This window comes from Antedon mediterranea, chromosome 6, assembly GCF_964355755.1.
Source record: "Antedon mediterranea chromosome 6, ecAntMedi1.1, whole genome shotgun sequence".
In the NCBI taxonomy this organism is placed as follows: domain Eukaryota; kingdom Metazoa; phylum Echinodermata; class Crinoidea; order Comatulida; family Antedonidae; genus Antedon; species Antedon mediterranea.
Window position 1 is genome coordinate 21,392,770 of NC_092675.1, and position 16,206 is coordinate 21,408,975.

General features: G+C 32.4%; 1 protein-coding gene across 1 annotated transcript; it reads right to left on the reverse strand.

The window, feature by feature from the left end:
* Nucleotides 1–102: 102 nt before the first annotated feature.
* On the reverse strand, nucleotides 103–14,628 carry LOC140050963 (annexin-B12-like). Its single transcript, XM_072095989.1, has 14 exons — nucleotides 14,570–14,628; nucleotides 11,681–11,814; nucleotides 11,446–11,554; nucleotides 11,018–11,293; nucleotides 7,517–7,587; nucleotides 7,152–7,296; nucleotides 6,564–6,658; nucleotides 5,447–5,560; nucleotides 5,004–5,094; nucleotides 4,422–4,501; nucleotides 3,597–3,767; nucleotides 3,017–3,092; nucleotides 2,443–2,555; nucleotides 103–1,923 (listed from the first exon to the last, which is right to left on the reverse strand). The coding sequence occupies exons 2-14, from the start codon at nucleotides 11,798–11,800 to the stop codon at nucleotides 1,798–1,800; spliced, it is 1,587 nt and encodes a 528-aa protein (XP_071952090.1). The 5' UTR covers nucleotides 11,801–11,814; nucleotides 14,570–14,628; the 3' UTR covers nucleotides 103–1,797.
* Between the last annotated feature and the right edge of the window lie 1,578 nt (nucleotides 14,629–16,206).

Below are 16,206 nucleotides of genomic sequence, written 5' to 3' on the forward strand. Positions count from 1 at the left end.
GTTGCAGACTTTGTAACTGATTCTGATAGACATTTCTTTCTAATCTGACTGAAAACTAAATGGCTTCCCAATAATAACTAGTAAACAAACGCTTCAACAATATCGATCTAATCTAATTGATATTTATTGATTACTGCTTCACAATCTTACTTTGATTAGGAATTGCATTTTGTCACCATAATTATCCACATTGATCAAACAACAATATTTAATTGTGCAAGATACTTTCAGAAAAAAAAATTGTTGAAACCGCTATATTTAATTGTGCAAGGAACCATATACAGTCAACATTAAAATGATACTGTATAAACAAAATATAACGTATTTTGTCAAATTGACAAAAGTTAGTTTTTTAATATGATAAATGCACACTTTCATTTATCATATTTTTCTAAAAAGAAACTTTGCTATTGTTAATCGCTTCACCATTATTTTACAATTATGTTATGATTTAGAGTGTATTACTGATGGATGTTTTTGTTTGTTTTTTTTAATTAGTAATCATAATAGCAATTATAATAGAAGAGTAACATTACAGTAAACAGTACCTACAGAACTACTTTTCTACAAGTTACATTAGTCCTTGCTAGACCTAAAAACATAAGTTACTCTAGGCAGCTAACCATTTTCTTTGATTTTTTTGTCCTTATACAACGTTTGTGGAATGCATATACTTTTAAAGTTTAGTTTACTATACAGTATCCTAAATCAAAAGATATAATTATTAAACAAAATACAACTAATATTGGACGTACAAACTAGCAATCAAAACAAACTGGACGTAACAAAATTGTAAACATTTATATAGAAATTTCGTAGAAAGAACAATATACTATGTCAGTAATAGATTGCACACACATGTTAGTTATATCTAAATATGTAATTTTATATAACACCTATATAAATTCCTGTCATTTGATTGGACGAATGTGGGTCACATGGCGTGCAATAGTACGCACTATTCAACGATCGTTAAATAGTACTTTTTGAAACATTTTTGTGTACGAAAAAAAAACGTCTAGATGTTATATAAAACAAATAATGAATGTTTTGTATTCGTGTAATGGTAAAAATAATGGCACTTGGTGAATGATGAAAGGTTATATCAACTCGGCTTTGCCTCGTTGATATAACCTTTCAACATTCACCTCGTGCCATTATTTGTACCATTGCACTCATAAACATTCATTATTTGTATAATATTTCATAATCATAATTTTACGGGTTAGGGTAAAAAGTGTTGACCTGATGGGGTAATCCCATTGATGGAAAGGGGCATTTGATATGATACAAAGACACAACTCAACTCGGAATATAATTAATAGAAAGAATAATTTGATAATTTGGAATAATTTTTCAGATCTGTGAATGCCATTAATATAAAATCTATAGCAATTATTTTATTTAGTTAGATAATCCTGTCTGCTTCTAGTATTACAACATTTTCAAACCAAATTAAGAGAAATATAATCATAAAGATATACTTAAAGAATTATGTTATATTTTATACATTCTATATATTATCAATATATTTGGTTGTTAATACAATATAATCAAAAACATCAATTATAACCATTATTCTTAAAAATGTATTATTTAAAACTACTTTTACTACTAGGATTGTGTACGATATACAACATTTGATATGAATAAATTTTAAAATGAACACCTCTACCTCATTAGACACTGCCTGAATAACTTTTTTTAAACATTCATATTTTTATTTAATATGCATCAGTAAGAAACATGATCAGTTTCTGAAGTTTGGACAGAATACTTCTAGCACTTGCGAGATGACTAGTTCTTACCGACGAGAGCTTGGAGAAGTTTGCGATAGTCTCCGCTGCAGTCGCCTTCAATGAACTTGTACAAGGTCTTGTGGTACGTATCAAGGAATGCTCGTTTCACATCTTGAAGATCAATCTAAATGAAATTATGTTCATAAAATTGGTAAAATTTGGTTTTCTAATTGAGGGGTTTACTGTATTCAATCATATAATGGAGTTTTTGTTAGGATCTCAATCTCAGGTTGTAGGTTCTACTCCTATCTGATGCAGAATTTGTAGTGGAGCTGTAGCTTGCTGGTTACTGTGCTTATCACTCAATCCCAAGATCCCAGGTTCAATCCTGACCTAGTGTCAAGGTTGTAATTCAAGGCACTTTCTCCTCAAATGCAACAATTTATGCAGATATGAAAAGGGTATATAACTTTATAATTCTGATGAATTCTAATTTATTCATTATTGGCAAGTTTCTCACTGTTGAATGCGTATGAAATAATTATAAAATAAAATACAATCATTTTTTTCTCATGACATATTAACTCAACTAATAATAAACTATATATAATATATATATAATAAACTCTATTCAATCATATAATACTTGACTTGCACATTTGTCACCTATTAGCAAACACTTGACAATATATCTAAAACTTACCTCAGAGCGGGTAACGATAAGTCTGATGAGAGTGCTATCATCTGTCCCGGCACCTTTCATTGACTTATACAAGCGTTCAGCAAAGAAGTATGGCCGATTACGTACGCAATGAACTGTTAAAAGAAAACTAATTGTATTGTTTGCTAGATCATGTTTTCAAAAAGCTTACTAATAGAATTAATGATAATCATAATGTTTTCATTGTACAGTATAAAGTTTGCGGTACACCATGTAAACTTTAAAAGGAGTTACTGGTAGATTATGTAATAATTATAATAATAATATGTTGAGCTGCAACCAAATGGTGCTTATTCTTCTGTCTACTACGACAGGAGCTGAGAGGGACCAGTACACAGAGTAACCTCCTACTCTTCCAAAAGTGCCAGTTTTAAGTCCTTATTCAAGAAGACTTCAACCGCCAGAACTATGTTCATGTAAGGGTTGTGTGGATATGGTTCATGTTGCCCATGTCGTAACTGCTCAGCCATTCGACAATATTATAGTGCATAGAATGCACCTCTCAACCTCTCTGAATTCGCAACTATTGGATAATATAAACAAAAACATTTCATACCAACTGTTTTGAATCCATCTCGGAGATCACCAGACATTTCTCTATCAATAGAATTCAGAATATCACGTTGAGCTACCTATAAAATATGAAAATTTTTACATTTTTAGAGCAAATCCTCAAAAATATTCTTCAATATAGTGTAGAGTAACTTTTGCACTTTTACTGTTTCTCCAAGCTAATATTTTTTTAAATTATTTCTGGTGGTTATTGCCCTGTCCTTTATTCTTAACAATATTGTAAATGAAGATACATCTAACAGTTGAGTGGAGTTAAAGTGCTTCAAGCTACCAATCTCAGGGTCCTGGGTTCAAATACTGTTTAAAAGACTCACACACAATTGAAATAGATACCTAGATACATTACAAAAACAATACATGAAAAAAGCTGAGACACAACAATAATTAAAAAGGTTAACAAGGAATCGAGCCTGTCATGAACACTGACATCACTGGGCATTCACTTGGTGATCTCACCTTGCAGGTAGAACTTAAGTTTTTTAAGTTTTAAAATGTGTAAGACTAAGGCAAAATATATACATTTAATTACGCTTAAATAAAATAAAAAATAATTCCAACTATACCTTGACATATTCTTCAAAGGTTACTCTCAAGTGCGGAATGCTACGTGAGGCTAGGACAACATTGAAGGCCGACTCGTCTGTACCAAGCTTTTTCTCACCTGCCTGGTACAGGTCTTGGGCGTCCCTTGTAGCTTTGGCACGATCAACTGAAGTACTTTCATCTCGATTACCCTTCAATAATAATCAGATGAATATAGTATGAAAGATACAATAGTATACAAAAAATAGTTTACTAATCAGTGGAAACCGGTCCTTTTAATGTGAATGCTACATATGACATTATATGCTATTATTAATTATTATAATGAATTTTATTCTATTTTTTAAAAATCTGTTTTTTATAATTTATTTATTTGTTTAATATGTTTATAACTGTATTATATAAACATTCATTTTTTTGTATGCCTAGTTACTGGCTGCTTTGCCAAAGCATTATACTTAAGAATCATATGAATACATAAGTCAAATAAATCAAATTTATTATTAATATTATTGTGTGGAAAAGTTTCATCACATTTCTATTTAAAATATAAAGAAATCTTCCTGATCAGTAGACAAAAAGTGAGGATTTATCTCAAAATGAATTACCATGTATCTTTATAATTATTATTATTATTTGTGGTTGGCATAAACATTTTCATTATTTATCCGATAACATTACTTCAACTTCTAATTAATTCAACATTTATTAATTTCTATCAATGGTTAAACAATACAATAAAAGAAGTAGTAATTAATATAATAATGAAATAATACAACAAAACCAATAATAGAGGATCTTGCATTATAATTGAAATTTATTTAGGAATATTTGATAGCAAATACCTGACACATAGAAACAAGTAATCGTTTGAAATGACCACTGGTTTCACTGACGCAATCTCTTTCCAGATCTCTGTGGTAAACTAAGAAAACAAAATATATTTAATACATAGGGTGGCTTAACTAATAATCACTATCAATAATAATTTACTTATGGTCTAAAGTAAAGTATAACATACAAAGGAAAAGTCAAAATTATTGTCTTTAAATGTTCAATTACACAGGTAGTTTAAAAAAGCTACATCACAGTCAGTGATTTGCTTGGTCAAACTAATAAAGGGTTTAGTCCGGTAAAATTGTTGTCCATACAAACTTCACTTAATTTTCTTGTTTTACTGAAAGGCACTTATTAATTATAAGAGTTGTAAAATTAACTTTGAGGGTGCTATGTTGATTTTGTGACTACTATATACTACTATAATTCGCTAAGTTTAACTGACCAATGCTGTTCTCATTCGACTTTCCAGCTTGGCTTAACTAGCTTGATAATTTTATCCTAAACTAACCATAAAGCTCTGATAAGTGTATGTTAATAAAATGATGATGACAAGCTTTTTGAAATATAGTATCACAGTAAGTACTTACTCTCATTGTACTGCTGTTTGATATTTCTAATTTGCTCATTTGTTCTGGTACACAGTATTTCAATCAAAACTGACTCATCTGTTCCAGCACCCTGGATACAACAAGTAAATACAATTTTAATAATTACTTTTATTTTAAATCGCAACCTGATTCATCACAATTCAATATTAGAGCTAAGTAGATTTCATAGTGTAAGGAACAGTGTTTCTGCTATTATTATATTATTATTACCATTATCTAACTCTTTTTATAACGTTTTCAGATATTTTGCTCTAACTTCATATTATGTAGTTTATTGGTATTAATGGAGGAGTAAGAGCAGTTTTCTGTTTTGGTTCCTGTCTACTACTTGCACATGGTAAAGTGTGTATTCTATTATTCTTATTAAAGTTCCAAGCTAAAGTAATGTACATTTACAAACATAGTGCTATTAGGTCACTTACTTTCATTGCATTGCGCAGATTGTAAGCATCATAGTATGCTGGTGGCATGAACAAACCAATCATTGCTTCCTCTAAATTACCACTAAGTTCCGATTTAATCTCTCTAATAAGATCCTGTAGAGAGAGATTGAAATATATTGATTGATTTTATTCGATATTCATACACAAAAGTTAAAATATACAATGTACAAAAAGAATACCAGGATAACCCATTAAGTCAACAAATAAAAAGTAAACTTATTTCCAATGGGGTCCAATCCGTATTAACTGAAAAAGTGAGTGGTTGGGCCTAGTACAATATATCATTAAGTTGGACGCAGTAAAAATGGAAAAAAAAAGAAAATACATATAAGACAAGATAACATCAAAAAACAATATTAAAAAATAACTTAATTAAACTGATATTCCAAGCTGTTCATTATTAAAATATTCTTTAAGTTTTATTTTGAAGGTTGCATTATTTTGTATTGATTTGAGAGAATTGGAGAGCCACGGATACCTAAGAAATAAAAAGTCGAATCATTAACGCCCGTAGCCTTAGCAGTGAAAAAATTAAAGTAAATATAGTAAAACCACCTATTAATGATACACATTCCCATGAAACAAACAAAAGGAAATATACGGTCAAGGGGACACCTCTATTAAGGGGACACTTTGTTAGGTGTCCCCTTAATTAACAGGGTAATGTACTCAAAACAAATCAAATATGGAATACAAGGCAAGGTCCTCTAAAGGTAGTCCCACTCTTGTTTGAATATACTATAGTATAATGCCCCTTTCTTATTGCCTAAAAACTCCAGTTTACACACACTGTGGTGTCAACACCTGCATTTTGTATGGTGTGGGCCCTGGTCTGTAGACTCAGGTACAGCTGTACAGTAAGAATGATTTCACAGTGCGGCACTAAGTTTTGAAAAATTAAAACATTTTCACCAGTCAACTTTTTTAGTTAACATTTTTAGTTGCAAACAAATGCAAATCGCATCGACAACGGTTAAGGGATGATTTCAGAATGCACAATCTGTATCTTTCCAACTGTTTTATTTACAGCATCTTTAGGATTACATTAGTTTCAGTACATTTACTAAATTTAACCGAATAGTGACCATGTACTTACCTTGCCATACATGGTTTTAAATGTAAGCTTGACTCGTTGACGCTGTTCATTGCTACGAGTCGAAATCAATTCAATCAATGCTTTTTCATCAGTACCTAGTAATAAAAAATTAATTATGAATGCAGTTGTTCTGGATAGCGGTAATTTTTTTTCAACACTAACCGTTTTTTTTTACCAAGATAGGTAAGTGCTGTTTAATGATTTGTACAGTAGGTACACCTCTGAAAATGTTAATTTTACATAGCATTATCAAATGGAGTGCGAGTGCTAATAAGGAGCTTTCGACCGATAAGAGGTCAGGTCAAATATCAGCTGGAAATAAAAACCATCAAAACTATGTCAAGAAAACATGTCCCAACTGCAGAGGGACAATGGGTGTAGATCTGGTAAGTAAATTATAAATATAAATATCTGATGATAATGATAACTAATGATAACGTACATACTATAAACAATCTGTTTATAATTGCTGCCGGTACTTTTTGACAACCCTTCTAGTTGCCACCTCTCCATATAAAAAACTTTTCTAGGTCCTTAGTATGAATAAAATGATATTACAATGCCAAATTTGGTGCTATCAACACTCACCCATGCCCTTCATAGCCTTGCGGTACTTCTTAGCGTCTTCCTCAGCATCAAATGATGGGGCTGGTTTGACTGTACCTTGTGTGTGTTCACTCATGGAGAGGTTAGCCATTGCCTTTTGCACAGGGACAGTAGATTGGGGTGCAGCCTATCACAATAAATAAATATTAAACAATAAACAATAAGATATACTAGCCCGAGTTATCAATTCAATGCTGATTATCACAAGGGAAAGAAGGGTCCAGCCATTTCTGCACATTTAGCACTTTATGATGTGCAGTTGTGGTGGGATATTTACTACAAACAACACATTCCCTTTGACTCTAAATTCATATATTGATGCATACAACATTTCATCAAAACCTTACCTGTGGCTGTGCAGTTGGTGGCTGTGCAGCTGGTGGCTGTGCAGCTGGTGGCTGTTGGTAGCCTGCTGGTGCTGTAGATAATAATAAAAATATGCATTAAAAATAAAATTTACTAAATTAAAATACTCTGGTGAAATACAAAACAAGATATCAAAATGTTGTGAAGCATTTTTACAAATCTATTAACTACCTTTAACTACAGTACCTTTGTTCTAAATGCCCCACAGCTCAAACCTAAAACCACACATTTAAAGGGTAACTTAAAAATTCTCTCAATGTAATAGGTCACGTGGCATTAATGTTGCATCTTTTATTGAAACTATGTAGGGGTGATAAAAAACTAGTCTAAAGTTCTTTCACCAAAGCTGAAGCACTTACACCTGTTATTCCATTTAACCTAAGCTCATCTACCAGTCTAAAGCTCATCCATTTAATCTAAGCTCATCTACCAGTCTAAAGCTCATCCATTTAATCTAAGCTCATCCACCATTCTATAAAGCTATTCCATCCAATCTAAGCTCATCCACCAGTTTAAAGCTCATCCGTTTTATCTAAGCTCATCCACCAGTTTAAAGCTCTTCCATCTAATCTAAGCTCATCCACCAGTTTAAAGCTCTTCTGTTTAATCTAAGCTCATCCACTAGTCTAAAGCTCTTCCATCTAATCTAGCCTCATTCACCAGTTTAAAGCTCATCCGTTTAATCTAAGCTAATCCACCAGTCTAAAGCTCATCCATCCAATCTAAGCTCGTCCACCAGTCTAAAGCTCTTCCATCCAATCTAAGCTCATCCACCAGTTTAAAGCTCATCCACCAGTCTAAAGCTCATCCATTTAATCTAAGCTCATCCACCAGTTTAAAGCTCTTCCATCAAATCTAAGCTCATCCACCAGTCTAAAGCTCATCCATCCAATCTAAGCTCATCCACCAGTCTAAAGCTCATCCATTTAATCTAAGCTCATCAACCAGTTTAAAGCTCATCCATTCAATCTAAGCTCATCTACTAGTTTAAAGCTCATCCCTCCAATCTAAGCTCATCCACCAGTCTATAAAGCTCATCCATTTAATCTATGCCCATCCACCAGTTTAAAGCTCATCCATCAAATCTAAGCTCATCCACCAGTTTAAAGCTCATCCGTTTAATCTAAGCTCATCCACAAGTTTAAAGCTCATCCGTTTAATCTAAGCTCATCCACCAGTCTAAAACTCATCCATTTAATATAAGCTCATCCACCAGTTTGAAGCTCATCCATCCAATCTAAGCTCATCTACCAGTCTAAAGCTCTTCCATCCAATCTAAGCTCATCCACCAGTCTATAAAGCTCATCCATTTAATCTAAGCTCATCCACCAGTCTAAAGCTCATCCATCCAATCTAAGCTTATCCACCAGTTTAAAGCTCATCTGTTTAATCTAAGCTCATCCACCAGTCAAAAGCTATTCCACTTACCATTCATCCACCACCATGACATGTGATATTCATCAACCAATCAAATGACAATGACACACAAAGGTATTTTATAATATATTATAATCAATACTGCTTTATTATATATTCCCAAAAATGTTAATCATAAGCATCTAAAAGATGTAAAAATATGCAAGAAAAACAATAAAAAAAATTACAAAACAAACTGACCAGAAGATGTAGTTACATCTACTTTTTTGTTTTAGAAAGATGAAAAGAAAACATAAGATAAAATACAAAATAAAAACATAGACAAACACACATAATATAGTGAACATCAAAATAATGTGAAAAAAACTACAAAGTTCAGTAGTACTGTATATACAGTATCAATAAATTTACATCAAAAAAATGACAAAATAAAAAAACATGCTAAAACACAAAAATTTAAGTGTAATTGAAAACTTTTGTTCTAATAACAAAAATTTATATTCATTGAAATATTTAGATTTTCTGAAAATTATGTTTTTCTTTAATTTATATTATAATTTAGTGTCTTATAAATGTTTTAATTCCATGAAATGATTGAAAGAACTGTACAATAGTTGGCAATGGTACTACTGTACTACACCATTAATAATTCATTAGACTACTGTACTACACCAATAAAAACTACTAAATTAAATATTACTGGTATGGCATTCTATTAAGTAAACAATGAAGTGTTACTACACTTTTGAACATTACAGGTAGTAGCACTGAATTAGTACTTTGCATATGAATAGTTATACTATCTATTGGTTTGTATTTGTTGGGTCGAGATTTCTAATCTTGCAAAAAAAAACTAATATTTTGAAACTGACATATTTGTTTAGTATTGTGTACCGAGTATCAGCATCTACAAATTACTATTTAATCAAATGTATGAGGGGTTACCGTATATTTTGGTGTATAAGTCGCACTTTTGACACGCAAATTTGACCTCTAAATTAAGGGTGCGTCTTATACACCGAACATAAATGCCTCACCACACAGATTGTACATAGGCCTAGGTAGGCTATCGTCACTTCGTTTGCTAGGCCTAGCTACAGTAACTAACTAACGTAACGGCAACCTGCTTCTGCCTAGGCCTAGTTTTCAAGTCATTTTAGCATGATGTTATACTAAATATGATGAAAAGATTTGTTCATTATGGCGCTCCGATAAAATTTCATTTGTAAACGTTTACGTCGTACGATTGGAATAGTATTTATTTATACAGTAGTTATACGCACGATCGCCGTACCCCAAGCGCAAGCCCTTCTTTTGGTGGCACATGGTGTACGGTATTCGACTAGTATATTCTCCAGGTGATTATAGCATGGACCTACCGTACACACTTCTCGGATACATAGATACTAATCGAATACGATTGTCCGTGAAAACGTGCGCCCTCTCGAAATGATCGAGCGAGGCTAGCCCACACACGTGCGTGTTACACACACGGTCATGCACTCGATGTTGCGGCGAAACTCATGAATAACAAGTTAGAAAGAACTTGTTGAGGCTGGGCGCGGTCGAGCCTAGGTAAGAAAAACCTAAATAAAGGACGCCGTTGTAGATATAACAAAATATATTATTACAATAATATTGATTACAATTTAAAAAAACATTGTTTTGATGAAATATAAGGTGCGTCTTATACATCGACGATATAAAAAATACCGATATTTTACTCTCAGTTGGGGGTGCGTCTTATACACAGGTGCGACTTATACACCGAAATATACGGTACTACAAATAGTTGGTGACTGTCACCAAGCATTTAACATTGCTGATGGTGTAAACAACAAGGTGCTATATGGATGTTAGCACTAGGCTTACTAGAAATTATACTTCCCTCAGCTAGCGCTTTGGGAAATATATATTCCCTCGAGCAAAATATCATTCCCTCTGGGATGTCAAATCTTATATTTTACTAAGCATATGTATAATATTATAGTGATGAAATAACTTTCTAAAGCATTCTACAGTATGTACAATAATATAAATTATTGAAATTTAGTAGAAAATAATAGTGAAAATAGTTTATGGACATTGATAGCCTTGATATTTACCTTGTGGTTGACTATATAAATTAGCTGGTGGAGGTGGCTGTCCATATCCCTGTGCAGGTGGTGGCTGGCCATATCCAGGTTGTTGAGGGTAGCCACCTCCAGCAGGAGGTGGTGCTCCATAACCGGGTGCTGGTGGTTGTCCATAACCACCTGGTGGTTGTCCATATGGTTGGGCAGGGGGTTGTCCGTATCCAGGTGCTGGAGGTTGGCCATAGCCAGGCTGTGGGGGATATCCTCCAGGAGCAGTGAAACCAGGAACAGACTGCGGTGGTGGGCCTAGAAGAGAAACATGTGATTGTTTAAAAATATAAACAAACAAATTAAATCAGTTTTGTTTCAATTTTTATATACAATATATATATAACACATATTATGAAAAAGGTAAACCAGTAAGTACAGCATTGAAGGCATCATGGATATTTTCTTACCTCCAGCTGGTGGATATGCACCCCAGCTTTGACCTGGGGGTGGAGGTGGTCCACTCGATGGAGGTGGTGCCCCATAACCCGGCTGTGGTGGATATGCAGCTCCTCCGGGCTAAAATAAAAAAACTCTGTTAGTTTTCAAAACATTAAAATCTCTTTATGTATACTATACTATGGCTATCTAATGAAACCATGAATCCAACATTAGATGTTTTCTTAAATTAACAAAGTTACTTACAGGGTAAGCTGCACCACCAGCTGGTGGATATCCTCCTCCAGGTGGATAAGCAGCCCCACCAGGGCCAGGTGGATAGCCTTGTCCAGGGTAGCCATAACCTCCAGGTGGTGGATAACTCATCTTTATATTTTTTTCTAAAAAGAGTATAAGATTAGAGGTCTTCTAGAAAAGAAGAGTTCGCCAAATTAGATAATAATAATAATAATATATAAATTTCCTCCAAAAATATAAATTAATACAAAATACAGGACAGAAAAATTAGGATCTAGTTCCTGACTGCCATGCATACAATACTATTGTACAGATCCCAGCTCATCTTCAAATGTTCAATACAATTTTTGGCAAGGTATAAGTGAGATACACCTCCATTAAAAATGCCGAATACATCCTGATAATGAGAATCTGACATTCAAGGAATATTTACTTATATTTTTCTTATGTAAAAGGGTCCTACAAAAAAACGAAGCTACAGCTTTTTTATGCAGGATCCTTGTTATCATTTGTATTGCAATTATGATGTAATTGATGACTAAATAAATGTTGAATAAATTATTAATGAAATGAAATTTGCCAAGTAGCATAGATCATGATTATTTGAACACAAGAAACTTAACATTTTTTATTTTAATATAGGCCTACAGTAGTATATCAGAAAGTAAGTTTGACGTTTGTTTGATGGAGGAAGTAAAATTAAAAAGGAAATAATATTAAGCAGCCGGTAAAAGATGGCTATCAAATGCAGTGTCATACTCCTTTATAGAAACCACACTAATAGTCAATAGAAACTTAAGTCTCAGTGTAAATTGTTTCATTATAAAACATATCAAGTTCAAAAACTTTTGTTTGGTAGCAATTTTTCATATCAAAAGAATTTAGCTACCTAAAGAATACAGTTTTAGCAATTGGCATTAGAAATAGAACAGAAAGGTTATGAGTTGAATGGCAAAGACGATTTTTAAATACATTTTCTGTTCTAAATGAACATTTTTATTTGCATTATGACAGCAGATCAAGGATTTATTATTGTTAATGGGGAGCGCTAACAATATAATGTTAATAGGCCTAAATAGTCGAATATAAACAGAGCCTAGTAGTTTATATGAAAAAAGGTTAGGCCTAGGTCTATACTAGTGTAACCCGAGTTTCTAGCAAGAAACTAAAATTTCCAAGAAGTATTAAATAATCAAATCAAGGAAAACGCCTTATAAATTAAAATGTGGATTTATTCCTTTGACATCAACTTGTCGGAATTTACATAAAACCAATATTATTTATTCACAAGATAAAACATTAAAGTGTCCACAAAACTAAAAGTTTATATTAAAATTGAGTCTTCAGTTGAAACAATTCCGACTTGAAAGTTTCCACAGTAGAGTAAATGTTATCAACGAAATGTTCCGACCAATGGTGTAATAATTGCAATAATGATTCGTAAATTTCAAAAGTAGTGTTTTCTCATCTAAGAAAAGAGAAAATATATACATATACTATATAACTATAAAACAATTTAAATCAAATATCATTTGGTACATAATTAAAATACCACAATGTCTGCAAATAACCTAGGCTATGATAGACAATTAAACAACATAAAACATAATCCGTCAATACCGCCAGGTTCGATTAACACTGATTGGTATATGATTATTCACACTACTCATTAAAACAATAGTTACATTATGTAGTTAGAGGTACTTCGTTTGGTAAGTATGCTAATACTTGATACCAATATAACTACATTGCAACGAATGGATAATAGCAATAGCTATTCAAACGTGTGTCTATCAACATATTAACCTGACTATTATAAACTCAGGATGGTTAATGCATCCATTCAATAAACTAAATTATAAACTAAAAGGTAATTAAATGTATAAAAATAAATGTCGCATAAAGCGGAAATCAAAAATAAGTGTATAATACAATAGTCTCAATTCTACAATCACACTCCAATTGTCTCTAGGTCAATCAATACCAAGAGTGTACTGCCATCTAGTAAATGACCCACATTTACCAGAATCGTCCTGATACACTCATAAAATTAAAAGTATTAGCAAAAGCAAATTAATCACTTCAAGACCCTTTAAAGTTGATAAAAATGTATAGATGTTTCTTGTGAGCAGGCACAAGTGGAAGTGAGGTATAATCACCAGAAATGAAGATAATCACCTTAGTTGCCTAGCAACTTGGCAAAACACATTCCTTACTTCCCAAACATTTGTCACTTTGACCCACTTGGGGTAACCTTTGTTGCAATTAAGCTGCATTCTTTTCTACTGACCTATAAACTATATTTATATGGTACATTGTAAAAACAGATACATTCAAATGAATAAAATCAAACAGAAAGATATAAGAAAGATATAAATGGTAAAATATATTTTAAAAAATCATAGGGTTACACTAGGCCTAGTAGTAAATTGGTTTTTTAGGTCTCCTAACTAATTTTAATATAATTAGGCCTAGGCTATATATACAAGCCCAGGCCTAGCTAGGTTTTATAATTATATAAAATTAAAAAATAAAATGATTAAAATTGTATTGCCAATGCATTCCAAACTATTGTTTATAAACAATCAAACTCATCTAATAAATGACAATGCAAAATAATGAAACCAGCTCCATGATGAAACTAAAAAATCGAAGGGATGGGCTAGGCCTGGCCTAGCTGGCTACTATTATGAATGAGCGAGCGTAAAGAAGAGCATGCCGTGGCTGCATGATGAACACACTCTAGGCTGGGCCTAGGCCTACATCCAGCAGGCGGCTTATTTAGTGTTTCTTGTGTCAGGTCCAAGAAAAGAAAAAGTCCACATTCACCAGTTTATAGCCTATAATATGCATACTGAAATATAATAAATAATAATACCCACATAACAAGTTTCTTACCCTTTTCTAAACGTCAATTTAGCTGCTTTATGATAGATAGGCCTAACTTAACTTAACTACTAGCAAAGAATATATATAACAAGAATGAGTATTCCGCGATTTTTGCATGAGAAATTTGTAACAGAGAGCTCCAGAGAGTGATGCCCGCCCTCATAAGGGCGGATGTATACATACTAAATAAGACTTGATTTAATAGATATTATACATGTCACATTAAATAGAATTATGATAATATATTTCGCAATTGTAAACTATTTTATAATACATATTTATTAACAAACTAGTGTACATTCACTTTTACAGACAGTTATTTACTAACATGCTAAATTAGTTCACAAAAAAGGCCTAACACAGCAACACCAAAATCAACAAATCGTTACTCAGCACGGCCTATTCTTTACCATTGCCGCGTACTACTCTACGCCCGGTAAATTAAGTATTGTTTTTATGATATAAATTAGTATAAAATACATGTTATTTATAGGATAAAATGTTAAATGTCATTAACATTTATTGTTTTACCAGAAACAAGTTAAATATAGGAATATTATTAAACTATCCTTCGTGAAATCGCGTAATCACCAACACGCACGGTCACGCTATCGTAGCGCCCGGTTGATAAAGCGAACTGTTTATACGGCAGTTTTTACTAAATAAATTGCATAAAACGAACAATTAAATATCCAAATAGCATTTAACATGATGTTGGCATGTAGTTGATAACATTTTTTATCATGAAAATACTACCGGTGGTCTAGCCTTTGATTATTGAAACCGTCACAAAAAGTTGTATACATCCCAGATACATCCACACTTATGGCGGCGCCCTACCACATGGACAATATTACTGTTACAGGGAAAATCGCGGATTACTCATTCTTGTTATATATATTCTTTGCTACTAGACAGACGACGTATTAAAAACAGAGAGAGATGGTGTTTTTTGACGTTCACTTGTCATGCAAAAGCGCCCTCTCTAAAAAGTTATAACTTTTTAGAGAGTTAAATTCTTAAAACAAAAGAACTATAGGCCTACGAAACAACAATTTAACACTAAAAGTGATACATGTAACATTAACAATAAATAAATATAACAATCAATCAATATTGAAATATGGAATAGAAAATCCCTGGGAAAATTATGTATAAATTTAAAATAAATATATAAATAATCATGTTAGAAAAACACTATCCCTTTGTGATGATGAACAACTCCAAAATGTAAATAGGAAATGCTTTTTTTTGTTGTGTTTATTGTTTTATGTTTTTTATTTAAAAGGGTCCTGCGAAAACAGAAGTGTAAACTTCTCTATGCAGGATCCTTGCCATCATTTATGCTATGAAATTATATTTATAAACGATGAGTAAATAAATATGAATTGAATTGAATTGAAAATAAAATAAAATAATATGCAATGACAATCAAAATGACCGTATCGGAACGACAAATAAACGGAATGAGCATAAAAAAGGACTATGAAACGAATCAGGGACTATGGAACGGCAAATCAAAAAGAAAATTATGAATGTATGGAATGACAATCAATTGACTATTTGGAATATAGAAATAGAATATCATATGTAAAATGCTAAGGAAATGGAATATATTGAATGACATTGGAATGGACTATGGAATG